At 37.6% G+C, this 20,035-nt stretch overlaps 1 protein-coding gene across 2 annotated transcripts; it reads left to right on the plus strand.

The window, feature by feature from the left end:
- Positions 1-5,143: 5,143 nt before the first annotated feature.
- Positions 5,144-14,711, plus strand: TRIM69 (tripartite motif containing 69; the record flags this gene model as incomplete). 2 transcript variants are annotated; one of them, XM_081137703.1, is made up of 6 exons in its annotated part: positions 5,144-5,614; positions 6,437-6,532; positions 9,405-9,638; positions 10,410-10,432; positions 10,518-10,642; positions 14,170-14,711. In XM_081137703.1, the coding sequence occupies exons 1-6, from the start codon at positions 5,288-5,290 to the stop codon at positions 14,709-14,711; spliced, it is 1,347 nt and encodes a 448-aa protein (XP_080993829.1). In that variant the 5' UTR covers positions 5,144-5,287. The 2 variants fall into 2 exon arrangements, with proteins under 2 accessions (XP_080993829.1, XP_080993830.1); XM_081137704.1 differs by having other exon boundaries at positions 5,231-5,614; positions 9,360-9,638.
- Between the last annotated feature and the right edge of the window lie 5,324 nt (positions 14,712-20,035).

The following is a 20,035-nucleotide window of genomic DNA, read 5'->3' on the forward strand; positions in this document are numbered from 1 at the left end:
TTCATGTTGATAAATCTATTAAAGGCATAGTTATAGCACATCACCCCCACCTACAAAAATGATAATTCATATCGCTGAGATGTAATGAGCTCTACTTTTACCTAAGAAAGCAAAGCTGGGTGGGTAAAAGAAGGTTAATTAAACATTACCCTGGAAGCAGGTTACCAATTCCTAGCCCTACACTGTACTAGTTACCATGATGACATAAATATGACTGCTGTATTGAATTATTTTATTTTATTTTAAAATATATCTTCATTTATTTCAGAGAGGAAGGAAGAGGGAGAGAGAGAGATAGAAACATCAAAGATGAGAGAGTCATTGATTGGCTGCCTCCTGCACGCTCCTCACTGGGGATTGAGCCCGCAGCCCAGGCATGTGCCCTGACCGGGGACTGAACCTTGATCTCCTGGATCCTAGGTCAATGTTCAACCATTGAGCCACGCCCAGCCGGGCTGTATTGAATTATATTTTTTAAATGTCATGCTGAGTAAATAAAGCAAGGCACAAATATATAAAATATGATTTTGTTTATATAAACATCAAAATTGGTAAGAAAGACATGATCAACACAAAATTCAGGATAGCGATCATCTCAGAAATAGGAGGAGGGGCATTTAGGTGGTAGGGAATATATGGAAGACTGTTGGGAATGTTCTATCTCCTTTCATGGCTGTTTATCTATTAATAATTCAATAGCATATGATTTTTTTCCATGCTGCTTTCTGTATTTGTGTTATGCTTAAAAATCAAAAAGTTTAAAAATAATTTTAAAACTTTTGTTCATTGAAAGATATCACTAAGTAAGTAAAATGGCAATCCACACAGTGGAAATTGGTATTTGGAATATGTGTACCTGATAAAGAACTTATATTTAGACTATGTGAAGAAGTTTTGTGAATAAATAAGACAAATCAACAATAAAATATGTGCCTTGTATGGGCACTTCACAAATGGGGAAATCAAAATGCACAATTAACATCTGAAAATGGTCCCAATAGTCATAGTCATCAGGTAAATGCAGATTAAAGCCACAATAGAATGCTACTGGTACCCACCAGAATGGGTAAAATGAATATACCTATACTAACTTTTGACAAAGATATGGGGAAACTCTAGTGGCACTGTAAATTGATACAACCATTTAGAAAAAGTATGGCAATATCTACTAATCTGAATATATGCCAATCCTATGATCCACTCCCTGGTATATACCCAAGAGAAACGTATATATATATAGAACAACATGGATAAACCTCACAAATGTAAGGCTGACAAAAGAAGCCAGCAATAAAGAGTACATATTGCATGGTTGCATTTATTTTTTTTATTTTTTATTTTTTAAAATATGTCTTTATTGATTTCAGAGAGAGGAAAGGAGAGGGAGAGAGAGAGATAGAAACATCAGTGAGGACCGAGTCATTGATTGGCTGCCTCCTGCATGCCCTCTACTGGGGACTGAGCCCAAAACCCAGCATGTGCCCTGACCGGGAATGGAACCCCAATCTTCTGGATCATAGGTCAATGCTCAACCACTGAGCCATGTGGGCCAGGCACATGGTTGCATTTATATAAAATTCAAATACACGCAAAAGTAATGTTTAGTGTTGGAAGTCACTGAACTGCATAATTAAGATTCTACAGATATTAGCAAATCAGATCCAGCAATATATTAAAAAGATCATACACCATGACCAAGTGGAATTTATTCCAGGGATGCAAGGCTGGAACAATATTTGCAAATCAATAAACATGATACATCACATAAACAAATTGAAAGATAAAAATCATATGATCATATCAATAGATGCAGAAAAAACATTTGATAAAATCCAACACCCATTTTTTATAAAAACTCTCAGCAAAGTGGGAATAGAGGATCATACCTTAACATAATAAAGCCCATATATGACAAACCTACAGCCAACATCATACTCAATGGGCAAAAACTAAAACCATTTCCCCTAAGAACAGGAACAAGACAGGGGTGTCCACTTTCACCACTCTTATTCAACATAGCACTGGAAGTCCTAGCCACAGCCATTAAACAAGAAGAAAATATAAAAGGCATCCAATTTGGAAAGGAGGAAACAAAACTGTCATTATTTGCAGATGACATGATATTGTACATAGAGAATCCTAAAGACTCCACCAAAAAACTACTAGATTTAATAAATGAATTCAGCAAGGTAGCAGGATACAAAATGAACACCCAGAAATCGATGGCATTTTTATACACCAATAATGAACAACCAGAAACAGAAACTAAAAAAACAATCCCATTTACCACTGCAACTAAAAAAATAAGATACCTAGGAATAAACTTAACCAAAGATGTAAAAGACCTTTACTCAGAAAACTACACGACACTGAAAAAAGAAATAGAGGAAGATATCAACAAATGGAAAAATATACCATGCTTATGGATTGGAAGAATTAACATAATTAAAATGTCCGTATTACCCAAAGCAATCTATAAATTCAAAGCAATCCCTATTAAGATACCAACAGCATATTTCATAGATCTAGAAAAAACACTTCAAAAATTTATATGGAACCAAAAATCACCCCAAATAGCCACGGCAATCCTGAGAAAGAAGAACAAAGTTGGAGGGATCACAATACCAGATATTAAGTTATACTACAAAGCCACTGTAATCAAAACAGCCTGGGACTGGCACAAGAACAGACATATTGATCAGTGGAACAGAACAGAGAACCCAGAAATTGACCCATGCCATTACGGTCAATTAATATTTGGTAAAGGAGGCAAGAACATACAATGGAGTAAAGACAGTCTTTTCAATAAATGGTGTTGGAAAAATTGGACACCATTTTTTGCAACACCAAAAAATTGGTGTTGCAAAAGAATGAAACTGGACCACCAACTTACACCATACACAAAAGTAAATTCAAAATGGATAAAAGACTTAAATGTAAGGGATGAAACCATAAAAATCCTAGAGGAAAACATAGGCAGTAAAAATCTCAGACATCTCTCATAACAATATGTTCGCTGATACATCTCCTAGGGCAAGAGAAACTAAGGAGAAAATAAACAAATGGGACTGCATCAAAATAAAAAGCTCTGCACAGCAAAGGAAACCATCAACAAATTGAAAAGGGAGCCCACTGTATGGGAGAACATATTTGCCAATGACACATCAGATAAAGGGTTAATATCCAAAATATATAAGGAACTTATACAACTTAACAAAAGGAAGACAATCCAATTAAAAACTGGGCAATGGACTTAAATAGACACTTCTCCAAAGAGGACATACAAATGGCTAAGAGACATATGAAAAAATGCTCAAGGTCACTAATCATCAGAGAGATGCAAATTAAAACCACAATGAGGTATCACTCATTGTGGCTACTATCAACAAGTCAACGAACTACAAGTGCTGGTGAGGGTGCAGAGAAAAGGGCACCCTAGTGCACTGCTGGTGGGAATGCAGACTGGTGCAACCACTATGGAAAGCAGTATGAAGTTTCCTCAAAAGATTAAAAATTGACCTGCCATTTGACCCAGTGATCCCACTTCTAGGAATATATCCTAAGGAACCCAAACACCATTCGCAAAGAACTTATGCACTCCTATGTTCATAGCAGCACAATTGATAATAGCTAAGATTTGGAAACAGCCCAAGTGCCCATCAGTAGATAAGTGGATAAAAAAGCTGTGGTACATTTACACCATGGAGTACTACGTGGCTGTGAAGAGGAAGGACCTTTTGGGCTTTGGCACAGCATGGAGGGAACTAGAGACTATTATGCTAAGTGAAATGAGCCAGTCAGAGAAGGACAAGTACCACATGATCTCATTTATATGTGGAATATAATAAACAAAATAAACTGATGAACACAGTGGATCCAGAGACATAGAAGCTTGGAACAAACTGAGGGATCTCAGAGGGAAGGCAGGGTGCGTGTGTGTAGATGGGGAGAGATTAATCAGGGAACTTGAATGTTTATGGGCATGGCCCATGGATATGGACATTGGTGTGGGGAGGGCCTAGGGGTGGGACAGATTTGGGGTAGAGGGGATCAGTGGGGTTAAAAGGGGAACATCTGTAATGGTCTCAACAATAAAGATAAAGGCAATAAAAATAAATAAATAAAAAACAAAACAACAACAACAAAATATTTTGCATTTTTCTGTACGTATGTTATTTGTGTAATTTAAAATATTTATTTATTATTTTTTTAATCCTCACTCAAGGATATTTTTTCCATTGCTTTTCAGAGAGAGTGGAAGGGAGAGAGAGAGAGAGACATTGATGTGAGAGAGACACATCAATTGGTTCCCTCCCTCACGTGCCCCAACTGGAGCCAGGAGAGAGCCTGCAACTGAGGTACATGCCCTTGAGTGGAATCAAAACCCGAGACCCTTCAGTCCGCAGGCCGATGCTCTATCCACTGAGCCAAACCGGCAAGGGTGTGTAATTACTTTTTAAATTTTTAATGATTTTAAAATGTTTATTTATTTCAGAGAGAGGAAGAGACGGAGCGAGAGATAGAAACATCAATGATGAGAGAGTTATTGATCAGCTGCCTCTTGCACACCCCCTACTAGGGATTAAGCCAGCAACCCTGGCATGTGCCCTGACCAGGAATCAAACCATGACCTCCTGGTTCATAGGTTGATGCTCAACCACTGAGCCACGCTGGCCATGCTAATTTTTTTTTTTTAAAGAGGGCAGAAGGCCTGGGTGATATTATGGTTGGTGATATTATACCACACACTGAGGAATCTGATTGATCTTCCAATTCTTTGTACATGACTTCTAAACACAGAACAAGACAGAAAGGTAATAACTAGGAGAACAGAAGTTGAAGGTAAAATTCTCAACTGACACACAGGGAAAATGGGTGGAAGGAGGGATGTACAACAAAATATATTTCTTTGGTTGAGTGCTCTATCTTCTGTCTTGGTTGTCTATTAAAGTTTAAATAGTGTTGATAGTAATAAAATGATGTTACAAAACACTAAATTTACTGGATCCCTTTCAAAGAAGAGATTATGGTGCTTCTACATTGGTTGCACCAATTCTCAGCTTCTTTAGGAATGGAGCACACTATCCTGGAGTGGGCAGCTAGAAAGAGAATTCATTGTAACCATTCTTTTCCAAAGGTATCTTCCAAACCTTCCTCCAACACTGACCCAGGCAACTACATTGAAGTGAATGATTTGATCACTCAGATACCCTCTGAAGGGCAGATACAAGATATTACTAAGGAGCTACACTGCCAACTGTGTAATGATTGGTTCCAGAATCCACTGATGCTAACCTGTGGCCACAACTTCTGCCAGGCCTGTATTCAAAAATTTTGGAAGCAGCAAGCAAAGGAAACATTCTGTCCTGAGTGTAGGATAACATGTCAGTATGGCAACTGTGCATTCAACCTTGTATTGGAGAAGCTGGTAGAGAAGATTAAGGAGCTGCCCCTACTCAAGGGCCATCCACAGTGCCCAGAACATGGAGAGAACCTGAAACTGTTCAGTAAACCAGAAGGGAAACTGATCTGCTTTCAATGCAAAGATGCTCGGCTGTCTGTAGGACAGTCTAAAGAATTTCTGCGGATCTCTGATGCTGTCCGTTTCTTCATGGTGAGTGAGCCCTAGGCCTTGAACAATCCCTTAGGCAAGCTGGGGGAAAATCTTCTGTAGGGCTGCTTCTCTCTTCTAATTTCACCCCTTTATTCAGATGATTATTAGAAAGCTCAGAATGCTCAGAAAATACAATATATCTTACAGTGTTCTTTCTCTAGAGGTGCTGATATAGGAAAGGAGCAGTGGAGGAGCTGTGGCCTACTCTTCAAATAATGAAATATTTACCTAAACCCTGCAATGACAGTGCTCTACTAGACACCCTTGTAGAATATGAATGTATACAATATTGCTCTTGTTATAAAAGTCTTGAAATCTAGTCAAAATGAATAAAACCATAGAAGTAATATAAGTTTACTATTGAGAACTAAATTTTGTCACATTAGTAATCTATAAATGTTTAGAATTTCAGACAAGGTTAGAAAAAAACTGAAATATTCAGGGGCTGTATGGAGAAAGAAACCACTGAACGGGGAACCCATTTGGATTTGGATGGGCAGAAGGCAAATAGTGTTGTGAGAACAATTTAAGTAAAGGTATAGTTAGAACAGTGCAACTAGGGTAGAAAATGTGTAGAGTTCTGTTTCCTTCCTCAAAGCCCTGTAGTTAGCTAAGAAGGTAAAAAAACAACTAAGATTTTCTGCTGCTTGTAATTTCCTTCACAATTCCTGGAAAAGACAGGAACTATGACATAGTAGAAAGGAAAGACTTTTGTAGCAAGAGCTTGTTTTTTTTCTGATATGCTGGGGCTTTGGGGGAGATGTCCCTTATGGCCCTTCATCTCCCAAGTCAGTGTGGGTTAATTCTATGTGGTATTCCCAGGAGGAGTTTATTGTCATTAAGGGTCAACTGGAGGCAACCCTGAAGGAACTTCAGTCCCTGAGGGACATGCAGAAAGACGCTATTGTTGCTTACAAGGTGAGGAGCAGGGTAGAGGGTTATGAGATAGAACTAGAATACACCCTCCTTATAACTTTAGTTATTTGGGTGGAAAGGTACCTATACATGTGTTATCAATACACTAAATGACACCTGGGTTATAGAATTTTAAAATGGACACAGTAGGGTGGAAAGGAGTATAGCAGTGGAATAAGTTCCCAATAGTTAATCAACAGAAAGAGCATAATGGCCTTTCCCTTAATATGCTGATCCTTTTGAAGGTTCAGTTGCTGGGTGATTATTGTGATTTGTCTGGTCTTTCCTCTTATTTATAGTAAAATAAGAAATTTATCTATGGCAAATCCACTAAAGATAGCTATGTCCAAAGAAATACCTTTCTTTTCTTTGGGTCTACAACCAGTCTACCTCTGAAACAAGGTCTCTCAGATTGCTGGCTTTTACGATCTGATTTGATCTTTCCTAGCTTCGCCCAAATGAAATAACACTATTGCCTATACTTTCAACTTCACAGGAGCTCTAGGACAACATTAATGGATAGAGACTTGGCAAATCAGTCTCTAGGTTGGGGAGTTAAATTGGGAGTTCTACTTATTTATTAATGATTTATGGAGGAGAGTATTCTTTGGCGTTTGGCATCTGGAAGAATATGTACAGTGAGAGAAAGAAGAAAGATAGATGGAAATAATGACATCTCCAAAGAATCTTGTTCCTATTGCAAGAGTTCTTAGTTCAGCTATTACAGTTAACATTCATTCATCAAAAAATATTTATTGAGTGGGTCAGGCATCGTACTAGGCACTATATTTCACTAGGTTGGGAGATGGGTGTTAAATAATCCCACCAATAACAACAAAATAACAATGGTGGTCCTAGCCGGTTTTGCTCAGTGGTTAGAGCGTTGGCCCTTGGACTGAAGGGTCCTGAGTTTGATTTTGACCAAGGGCACATACCTTGGTTGCAGGCTCGATCCCCAGCCCCTGTAGGGGTGCATGCGCGAGGCAACCAATGGATGTGGCTCTCTCACATGGATGTCTCTCTCTGTCTCTCTCTGTCTCTCTCTCTCTCTCCCCCTTCCACTCTCTCTGAAAAGCAATGGGAAAATATATCCTTGGGTGAGGATTTTTAATAAAAAGCATATTGAAAAAAAAAAACCAACTCCCCAACTGTGATAATTACTATAAATGAAAATACAGGGTGCTATGAGAGCATATAAGTGGAGAACCTAATCTAGACTAAGGGAGGGCTGTTCTCTGAAAAAGTCACTTATTAATAACTGAGAATTGAAGGATAAGTAACTTAACTAAGTGAACTAGACAAGGGGAATATGAAGGAAGTGTTCTGAAGAATGTTCTATAAGAGTAAAGAGTAAAGAGCATATGGAAAAGTCCTGAGAGAGGAGGTCAGTTGCTATGGTAAACAGAGAGAAAGTCAATAAAACTGGATCCTGGTAGGCAAGATGAGACTGAAGAAGTAGATATGGGCCCAAACATGTAGGCCCTTGTAGATAATGTTAGAAAATTTGAATCTCATCCTGAGAATAATGAGAAGCCGTTAAAAGGTTTAAACATGACACGGTTTTTACCTCATTTTGAAAATTTCAGTCTGGTGGCTACGGGGAAAATGAATTGAGAGAGACAATGACAAGGATAATGATTAGAAGGCTACCACAGTGATTCCATAGAATGATGATGGTGGCTTGGTCTAGAGAGGCAGTGGAGACGGAAAGAAATAAACAGCTTCAGCATATTCTTTGGAGATAAAAATAACCTGGATGGGGGGATTCATTAGATGTTAGGGGTAAGTGTAGATGTCAAATAGACAGTTGGATACAGGAATCTGGAGCTTAGCAGTTGGACTAGGCTAAAAATAAGAAGTCAGCATACAGATGGTACTGAAAGCTGTGGGAAGAGAGGATATTACCTATAAAGAGAGTATAGAATGAAAAGGGAAAAGAGTCCAAGACAGAATATCAAGTAACTCTAGAACCAACAAATAAGACTGAGAAATAGTGGTAAGATGGGTAAAAGGAAAACTGGAAAAGTGTGGGCTAGAGGAAAGAGAGAGTTAAGACTATTTTAGAAGTGCAATTACAATGATGGACCAGAGAATCCAAGCTGGATAAGAGGGGACATAAAGGCAGAAGAAGTTGAAGGAATAGAAATGAAGAGGTCAATATACAGGTTTCAGTGAGACCCAATAACTGCAATAGGGGTACCTGAGTGAGTATAAAAAGTTAATTTTGGAGATGGTGAAGTTTCTGGGGATGATAAAATCCTCAGTGTAGCTAAGAGAATGAGTAGATAGAAGTGGAAATCACTAGAAATGAGAATAAGGAACCAAGAAGCCAGGATATCAGATGGCTCACCCGTGAGGATGTTGAGGTCACCTAAGGAAAGAGCTGCAAGTGCATCAGTTATCAATTTCAGTGCTTCAAACATTTCCCATCTCTTCTTTTACATTGTCCTGGCAGCAGGAGTGGTATCCCCCCAGTTCTGATGTTCTGATTTCTTAACAAGGACATCTCTCTTTCTGCCTCCTTATGGCCCCAGTCTAACAGCATCACTTGGTACATACTGGTTTATACTTCTGGGCAGAAGGGTATTATCATTCATTCTTATTTAATATGGCATCAGTTACCACCTCAGTGCTGCGATAGGAACCTGGAGGTCACTTCTGACTATTTCATTCTGAATTATTAAACTAGCTGAGGAAGGTGGAGTAAGTCTCCCCGCCTGCCACAAAATGGGCTCCTTTTAGTATGGTTGAATATTGAAACTCAGAGGCCATTTTTATGCATTTTCCTGTTATGGTATTTTCCAAGTGGTGTGGGCCCCCACCCCTAAGTGCTAGTCTCAGTAATTACCATGGTAATGATTATGGAGGTTTCCAGGAAAACAAGCTACATCTGCAGCAACACATCTCCTTGGAGTTTCTAAAGCTGCATCAGTTTCTGCATGGCAAAGAAAAGGACATTTTAAATGAGCTCCGGGAAGACGGGAAAGCCTTGAATGAGGAGATGGAGCTCAATCTGAACCAGCTTCAGGAACAGTGTCTCCTAGTCAAGGAGATGTTGGTGAGCATCCAGGCACGGATGGAAGAGCAAGACTCCTTCAACTTTCTCAAAGTAAGACTCCATATCAACATGACTGTGGGTTCACCACTAGGGGAAAGAGGGTCGGAAAGGATGTGGAAGCAGTTTTCCCCACAGGGAGAGGGAAAAGCACTCTGCTGGGGGCTTTAAACAAAAAGATTCCCTGGGAAAAATAGTAGGAGGCTACTTTTGCTTTACACTCAATAGAAAACTTTACTTTCACCCTCCTAGAAAAGAAGATAATAAAATGCCAGTAACAACAGTATGTATTAATATTTTAATATTTCCCCATAAAGAACTTTGGAGGTTTATCTCTCAAAAATAAAAATGTTGCAACTTAAGCTGTATCTTTGGCTCTCAGTAATCATAAATTGACCTGTTTGAAAAGCTGTTTGCCAATCTTTGCTAACTGAAGGTTCACTTCTAAAGTAGCATTGGTTACCACCTCAGCACTCAGCAGCTTAGCTAGCCAGAGTAAGGAAAAGTGGCCTTGGGGTGGGAAAACCTACTGTGTTTTTCTCCTGAGACTGTGGCAGTATAGGTAAATATAGCTTAACCTTAACTTCTCTCATTCCATATAAAAGGGAGCTAGAAAATAAGAGCAAGATAAAGCCAGTTTATCTTGGGGTAGATGAAGGATGCAGATCAGAAAAGACATGTGGAGGATGAGAGGTAGCAATGGGATGGGGACTGTCTGCACTGGATCCCAGTATTAACAATCAAATTCTGGTGGTGGCCAGTATCAGACATTTCTGGAGTTGATGAACAGGCATCTAACTTTTCTATTTCTCCTTTCCTCTCTAGGATATCACATCTTTCTTGGATAGGTAAGTGGTGTTTCCATATGGTATTTGTACCCTACCTTCAGTCCCTGGAGGATGTCTAAGAATAAATGATTTATGTCCCTTGCAGCTTGCAGAAAGGAATAAAGGTGCTGACACCCAGAGAGCTTCTCTCCAGAAAGCTGAACCTGGGCCTGTACAAAGGTCCCATCCAGTATATGATGTGGAGGGAAATGGAGTCCATTCTTTCTCCAGGTATCAGTGGGTAGTAGCTATTGGTACCTGGAGCTCCTAATGTATGTTTCGTCTGTGGGACCTCTTCTGTGCCCTAATTAGTATGTTAGAACCTGGGACAAGGGGAAGGGTAGAGTTTAGCAAAAGAAGGCTAGTTGATATACTAAATTTCTTCTGGTACTATGACCTAAGAATTTATAGCTTTTTACTGGTAGAGTCTAATGTCAGAATTACCTTTGAACCTATGATTTTGTTTAATTGTCCTATCAAATGTGACAACAAATATTTTATCCTGTTTTGCTAAATCAGAAATATAAGTCCCTGGAACTTTTCTGCCCTGAAGAAGGAATTTATTGTACATACTCTTTGAATGTAATAGGGTCTTTATAAGTCCTCTTGTGTTTGATGTTCATAATATAGAGCATAATCTCTTAGGAGATTGTTTAGAGATCTTCAGTGCTTCAAAAGAAAACCAGTAATTTCAACAGGTATGCCTAATATGAAAACTGTTTTTTTCATCCTGCTGATAATAAATAATTGAGCAGGAAAAAGAACACAAATAGCATTTCAAGAACATAAAGTTCTAAATACAATTCTTTAGAAACAAAGTTCTAAATAAAGTTTTTTAAAGAATTCATATAGACTCATTATTATTAGTAATTACGGACTTAATGAAAATCATAAATCTATCCCAGTTAACATTTTTCCAGGTAATTGACATAAAAATATCAGCTTTACTGAAATACAACTAACATAGAACTCATAAATTTTGTTGTTAATTTTCATCATTTAAAAAAATTTATTGAATTTATTGGGGTGACATTATATACCATTATATAGGTTTCAAGTGTACGATTCTATAATACAAAGTATTGTGTTCACCACCCAAAGTCAAGTCTCCTTCTGTCACCATTTATCCCCCTTTACCCTCTTCTACCTCCCCCACCCCCATTTCCCTCTGGTAGTCACCATACTGTTGTCTGTGCCCATCAATAGATGAGTGGACAAAAAAGCTGTGCTGCATTTACACAATGGAATGCTATTGGACTGTAAAATAAAAGGAAACCTTACCTTTTGTGACAGCATTGATGTACCTGGAGAGTATTATGCTAAGTGAAATAAGCCAGTCAGAGAAAGACAAATACCATACGATTTCACTTATATGTGGAATCTAATGAACAAAATAAACAAAACAGAAACAGACTCATAGATACAGAGAACAGACTGACAGCTCTCAGATGGAAGGGTACTGGGGGACTGGGAGGAAAAGGTGAAGGGATTAAGGGGGGAAAAACCTCTTAGGCATAAACTTACTATTTTACGGTGTACAATACGATGAGTTTTGACAAATGCATATATTTATGTAAACATCTCCAAAATCAAAGTATAAAAGAATTCTATCATCCATTTGTCTCTTCTGGCTGGTCATTTTTTATTGGATGCCAAACATGATCAGTTTTATATTGCTATTTCCTTGATTTTGTTGTAATCTTTTAAGCTCTACTGGATTTAACTTTGCTGTGTAGGTAAGTTATTTGAAATAATTTTGTTTCTTCTGACACTTTCTTTAAGCTTTGTTAAGGTTTTTAAGCTTTGTTAAAGTAGTTCAACAGCAGCCTTTAAACTAGGGCTAATTTAGCCCATTTTCTAAGGTAATATAATTCCCTTGTGAGTACCCTGTCTGATGTTCCATACATTATAACATTTTCCCATTCTGGATGGCAAGATTGAAAATTATTCCCAGTCTTGTGTGAGCTCTAAAAAATTGTTCAGCCTACTGCTTTCCAGAGAGTCATTCACTGGCCCTAATGAGTTTCATTGAAAATCAGTACTCAGCCACAGCCTTGAGGGAATCCCTTTGTAGATGTTCAAAAGTCTATGTGCAGCTCCCTCCTCTGTGTTACTTTACTCTGCAAATTCTAGCTCTTGAGATAACATTGTGTTTTTCTTCCAAGTGCTCTTTGCCCTGTAAAATCAAACTTTATGTCTAGCACTCATTTAAACCACAAATTGATTTTTCTTTATTTTTGGTATAATTTTACATCCAAGAAAATCAAATGGGATTTAATATATGGCTGTTTTACTAAAAATGTAACTGTGATCAAACCTTGGTAAAATACACTTCATACTTCATATTTCTAGGCCTTTGCTTATTCTGCATGTTTATATTTTCTCCTTTCCTGCCTTATAATAGATGCTGTTGCTTTAGGAAAGGGGTTGGCATTTTTTTATATATAAATGGTCAGATAGTAAACATTTTAGGCTGTGTGGGCTATATGGTGTTTGTAGAATTAATGAATATGTTGTGGCATCTATATGTATAATTTTGTGATTTTCCTCCTGCAGTGGTAGGAATTAGGATGTGAATTTGAATAGCTGGATAGATCCAGAGTTAGAAAGTTGCATGACAGGTGCTGCAGAAAATAAAAGTGTTGAGGTTATTGGCAACAAAGCTGCCAGTGCTAAGCTGTTTAAGAAAGGTTTTTAAGCCAGGAGGTAGATAGCTTGGGGTAACAAGAAGGGACTGGCTTAATGAAGAAGTGAAACAATGGTTGTAGGAGGAAATGAGAGTGAGAAAGCTCAAAAAATAAGACAATGGGATATCTGAGCTTAAGATTTTAGAGAATGAAGAGTTCCCAATTACTACAAGGTCCAGAATATGGTCATTGACAAGGACAGCTGAAATGGAGTCAAAAGTCACTAACAATGAAGTTAAGGACCTGCCAGAATGGAAGATTGGTTATATATCCAGAGACAGTGAAATCTCTTGGGATGATGGGCTGGAGTTGGGGTAGAGGAGTGAAGTTAACCCAAAGTGCAGGAAGTGTAACAGGAAATTTGTACATGACATCATCAAACACAGATAGAGAGTAATATGAAATTGAACAGCAAGAGCCTCAAATGAAAAGTGATTTAAAAATCGTAAGGATGAGGAGTAGAGTGGGGGCTGGAAGTGGCAGTGGTGGCTATTGGATCACTGGCATCAGAATTTAGAAAATAGTCTTTTGAACTTTGGGAATCTTTATTTTTGGAGGAAGAACCAGCCAGGCTTCTGTTAGAGTAAGGAGGTGATGAGAGAATTCTGTAGACTGAGGATGCAAGAGAGTTCATTAGGAAGGGAGTTAGTTCCAAAGGGCAGAGTGGAAAGGGTTTGGTGGGAGCAGTGGGAGGATGGGTGAAAGCAGAGGAAGTAAAGAACACAATAATGGGGACAAGAGCACCTTAGAGGATAAATCATTGGAGGGCTCTACATTTTGGGTGCTGGCCAAGGATAACAGGAATATGAGCCATGGTGGAATTAGTTGGTGCCTAGGCTTCAATTGGAACTTCGAAGTTCACTTATTTATTTAACAAACAGTTCCTTGAACACCTAAGAACAGTTCCAAATTTTGAAGATATATGAGGAAACAAAACAGATGAAGTCGCTGCCCTTCCAGAGATTACATTCTGGTGGGGGAGATAAATTACTGGTGTTTATGTAAATACTGCCTTTTACTATGGGAATTTGCATTCACCCCTTTTCTCCCATTCTCTTATTTTCTAACTAGGCTTATCTCCATTAACTCTGGACCCTAAAACAGCGCATCCAAATTTGGTGCTCTCCAAATCCCGAACCAGTGTGTGGCATGGTGACATTAAGCAGGAAATGCCTGATGATCCAGAGAGGTTTGACTCAAGTGTGGCTGTGCTGGGCTCAAAAGGCTTCACATCTGGAAAATGGTACTGGGAAGTAGAAGTAGCAAAGAAGACAAAGTGGACAGTTGGAGTTGTCAGAGAATCCATCACTCGGAAAGGCAGCTGTCCTCTAACTCCTGAGCAAGGATTCTGGCTTTTAAGACTAAGGAACCAAAATGATCTAAAGGCTCTGGATTTGCCTTCTTGCAGTATGAAACTGACTAAAAACCTCGACAAGGTGGGCATATATCTAGATCATGAAGGAGGGCAGGTGTCCTTCTACAATGCTAAAACCATGACCCACATTTACACCTTCAGTAGCACTTTCAAGGAGAAACTTTATCCCTACTTCTGCCCTTGCCTTAATGATGGGGGAGAGAATAAAGAACCATTGTGCATCTTACATTCACAGTAATTAGTCATACTATACTGTGTAAATTCAGAGTGTTATTAAAGAACTACTGAAATAGTTTACCAGTCTCACTGGTTTCTCTTCCCAATTTAATAATGAATAAATGAAAAGAGGATTCACAAATTAAATTCCATTCTCAGTGTCCTAAGTGGATTTTACCAAAGCCTTTCAAGATGTCATTCTAATTCATTAGGGTCCTCTATGACACAGGAGCCTCTCTCATGAGAGTGATCATCATGCTATCGTTACTGAATAAAACTGCAACTTGAGTTTGTGATATTTGGGAACCCTTGTCAAATGTGCCCAGACATTCTATTATGCTGTCATTAATCTCCAGCATAATGACACATATTAGACGAATTTTCAGATATATACTCTTCTTCCTATTTAATTTTCTTTTTTAAAAGAAATCCTTACCTGAGGATATGTTTTTCATTGATTCTAGAGAGAGTGAAAGGGAGAGGGACAGACAGAAAAACATCAATATGAGAGAGAAACATTGATCAGTTCCCTCCCGTAGGTGCCCCAACCAGGGATTGAACCCACAACCTGGGTATGTTCCTGGACCAGGAATCAAACTCTCGACCCTTTGGTGCTTCAGGAGGACGCTCAAACCAACTGAGCTGCACTGGCCAGGGTTTAATTTTCTTTTAATATAACTTTTGCAACACATTTCTTCTCTAGAACTTGTTACTGTAATTAAAAAAAACACCTGTAATTTAAAAAACAAAGCTGCTCCAGAGATTTAGAGAAAAGAAAAAAAAAAGAAAATAGTCTGGGCCAGTTTATAATCTTGTCTTGAATTATCTCAATATACTTTTTAGTCCAGTGAACCTCTGACGCTTTCTCAGCCCCTTTTTCTTGCTTTATCTATCTATGGGGGCACTTTATCTATCTATGGGGGCACTTGTTTTTCCATATTCAAATATATTTAACCATTTCCATTTGCTATGTCCTTTTCATCATTCCTGTCTATAATTTAAATTTCAGTATTTTTCATCTTGTCCTCTCCAATATACTCATCCTCCAGCTTGTTCCATCTTTCTAAGTCTAAAGTACTTAGCATCATTGATCTCAGCCGTACCCTTGATGAACCATCCCCATTTCCTTTCCTTAGACGTTTCACATAACTGGGTTTCATTCTCTATATCTGACAGGATTTTTTTAGGTGAGGGGAATGGGTATTTAGGACCTGCAGCAGTGGCCATCTAAAATCATAATAAGCACAGCTCTTTGGCAGGGTGAAAGCCCCCAATTTGTAATAATGGAAAGGATACACACACATTACAGGTAATAGTCATGTATCATTGGCATACATAATACACATACACTCATAGCTGCTTACTTAGGTAAACAGCCATGACATAATTATGCTACATTTATTTATTCATTTATTTTTATTTTATTTTTATTTAAAATATTACAGATGTCTCTTTTTCTCCCCAATGACCCGTTTCCCACCCCCCCCCGTTCCTGCCCCCTCCCCAGTCCCTCTCCCCACCATTGTCCGTGTCCTTGTGCGTATCTGCATATAAATTCTTTGGTTACTCTCTCCCCCTCCATCCACTTGCCCTCCTCCATCCCTCTAACATTCATCAGTCTCATCTATGCTTCCATTTAAAAAGTTACTTTTTAAAAATGAATTCACTTCAATTAGAATATAATGAGGACTTTAAAAAATTATTTTTAAAAATATCTTTTTATTGATTTTAGAGAGAGATGAAGGGAGAGGGAGAGTGAGAAACACCAATCAACTGCCTCCTGCACGCCCCCTACTGGGGATCAAGCCCATAATCCCTGCATATGACCTGACCAGGAATTGACGCTCAACAAACTGAGCCACAGTGGCCAGGACAGGAGTTATTTTATGCCTGGAACCTTGCAAGATGTTTTAAAGGAAGGAAAATAAGCACAAAAAGAAAAAAGATTCCTCCAGAAAGATTTAAAAGAAATTCAGATGTTTGGACCCCACCCAAGACCAATTAAAGCAAAATCTCCAGCACATGTGACTCTAATGTGCTACTAGGTCAGCAAACCATTGAACTAAAGGAATACATTTTCTTTAAAATTTAAAAAAAAAATTCAAACATACAGAAAAATTGCAGATTTGTATGACAAACTCCCATGTACTCTCCACCTAAATTCACCAATTATTAACATTTTCCCACATTCTCTTAGTCTCTCCCACATCCACCCCATATGATTTTGTGTATGTATATAATTATTACTAATGTTAACTTGCTGAACCACATTAGATTAAGGTGCAAGCATTACAATTCTTATCCTTAAATATTTCAGCAAGTATCTCCTAAGAACCAAGATATTCTCTATATAGTCACTATCAAATTTAGAAAATTTAACATTGACATGATACTACTTACTAGCTACTATTCAGTCCATATTCAGTAAGTAAATATGTCTAATGATGGGGTTTTAGGAAAGGTGGTAAAGAATTTCAAGTAGTATGACAAAGAGTTTGGAGGATAGAAGAGGGCTTATAACTGCCTCTTAAATTATATGCATAGTTCTGGATAATTGATATCTAAAATCTGTCCTTTGGGAAAGATGAGTATTACAGAGTTCAGAGGAAGGAGAGGTAATATTCACCAGAATAGGAGAAAATTATAAGGAAAAGTTGTAAGTTGGATAGTGAAAAATGAGTAGGAATGAATAAAAATTCTAAATTTGCAGAAATCAATTTTTCTTAAAACTGAATTTTTTGTGGTGATGGTTGCATAACTATCTATATAAATATACTAGAAATTAGTGAACTGTACACTTATAATGGAGACATTTTTACAGGTTGTAAATTATACCACAATAAAGCTGGAGTTTTTTTAAAGGAAAAGAAAAAAAGTAAGGTTTTATTCAGATCCCCAGAAGAAAAAGGACAGACTGCAAGTGTATACACATTTTCCACTACCTATAGGTGTCCATCTTAATACTTTCTCTGACATGCTACCTCAGCTCTCCAGCATTTGTCTTAACATTTAGATGACACAAATTTATTTTCCCATAGTTTTCCCAAATAAATGGTTATTCTGTACTGAATAATTTAAACAATCCCTCTACTTAGAACTCATTATAATCAAAGGCAGGAATCCTTCTAATGATTATGAATCATAAAACATCAGTATGAGACCTCCCTTGTGGATACAGACTCTGAATGGTATTCATTAAGAAGCGTGAGTGGGGCTATCATACAGTTTTATCTTAGGGTATAGGATATGAGGCTGATAGAAACAAAAATATCCTTGTATGAAGTAAAAGGTAAAAGAAGCCCCAGTGTGTTAGAATTCACTGAGGTGAGAACCCTAAAAGGAGAATGCCTTGTGCTTTTCTTTGACGAACTGGACTTTTAGAGTAATAGTGGTAATATCATTGCACAGTTGTATAACATAGCTGAGATACAGAAGAAAAAATAGTAAAACTAGATTATGAGTTATTTTCAGGGAAAGAGATGCTCTGGGTAAATTAATTTTTCAGACAAGTAAACATGGTTTATTCAAGGCCAAATATTTTATTAACTACTTTAGATAAAAACCTCCTACTTTGACATACATTCTTGACTATTTTATTTATTTATTTTTAAAATATGTTTTTATTGACTTCAGAGAGAGGAAGGGAGAGGGAGAGAGAGATAAAAACATCAATGATGAGAGAGAGTCATTGATCCGCTGCCTCCTGTGAGCCCCCAGACAGGAAATGAAGCAGGCAACCTGGGCGTGTGCCCTGACCTGGAATTGAGCATTGACGTCCTGGTTCATAGGTCGACGCTCAATCACTGAGCCACGCTGGCCAGGCATTTCTTAACTATTTAAAAATATTAAATTGTAAAATACATGCAGAAGAATGTATTGAATGTATACAGGGTGTCCCTCCCCCAAAAATGTATACATATTTTAACAGCGGATAGCTCAATTCTGCAAATGAAATGTATTTGAATAAACACTGCCTTTATAATTATTCAAAGTGTGTGTATATATTTTGGGGAGATACCCTACATATGCAGTTTAGATTATACTATAAAAGTCAAGTACTCATTAACTGGCCATCTAGTTTTGGAAACAGAACAGTATCAAAATCTTTGAAGTTCCCTGTGTACTTCTCTCAGCTCTGAGATAATCACTAATCTACATTTTGTATTGGCTTTTTCCTTTTTAAAAATATTTCACAGGTCTGCTTTTCCAACAAATGTACTGTTTAGTTTTTTCTATACTACATATGTTAAGTATAATTTCACTACCTTTTTTTAAAACTTTAAATGAATGGAATCATGTTGTATGTCTTCCTCTGTTTTTTAAAAAATCCAAATTGCCCAGCCCGGTGTGGCTCAGTGGTTGAGCATTGACCTAGGATACAGGAGACTGAGGTTCAATTTCCAGTCAGGGCACATGGCCAGGTTGCGGGCTCGATCCCCAGTCGGGGGCATGCAGGAAGTAGCCTATCAATGAATCTCTCATCATTGATGTTTCTATCTCTCTCTCCTTCTCCCTTCCTCTCTCTGAAATCAGTAAACATATATTTTTAATAAATAAATAATCCAAATTACGTTGTGTTCCATTTCATGAAAATAAAACAATTTAAATATCCAAACTACTGTGGTTTCTAGTTTTTTATTTTTGTTTTTTGGTTGGTTATTGCTATTGCTTTAACCACAATGTTGCCATAAACATTATTGTATATGTGTATTGGTAAATAGGAACAAGAATTTCTCTAGGTACAAATCTAAGAAATGCTGGAACATACAGTATGCATATCTGTAATGCTGAATTGTTGGTCAAAGCTATTGCGCGAATTTACATCCTCACAAGAGGATGTGCGTTCCCATTAATCTATGTCTTTGCCAATTCAATTTTTACCAGTAAGGTAAGTACATAATAGTATCTCATTGTAGTTTTAGTTTGCATTTCCCTAATTACTACTGTGGTTGAGCATCTTTTCATAAACTTATTGGTCATTTAAGTTTCTTCTTTTATGAAATGCCTATTCAGATGTTTGCCCATTTTTTCTATTGGATTGTTTGCCTTGTAGTGATTCATAGGATTATTTATAGGTTCTGGATACCAATCCTTTATTGGTTATTTGCTCTGTAGATATCTTCTGCTGGTTAATACTTGTGTCTCATTTAAAAGATCCTTCTCTATTCAGAGGCCAGAGAGAGAGATTTTTCTGTGTTTTATTCATGTTTTAAAGTTTTGCCTTTCATATTTAAATGCTTAACAGTTCAATCAACTAGAAAGTAACAAGTATACATATGCATGCACCTAACATCATAATTTCAGTATATATAAAGCAAAAATTAACAAGAAGAAATAGATAAAACC

This window comes from Miniopterus schreibersii (genome assembly GCF_964146895.1).
Source record: "Miniopterus schreibersii genome assembly, chromosome: 1".
Lineage (NCBI taxonomy): Eukaryota > Metazoa > Chordata > Mammalia > Chiroptera > Miniopteridae > Miniopterus > Miniopterus schreibersii.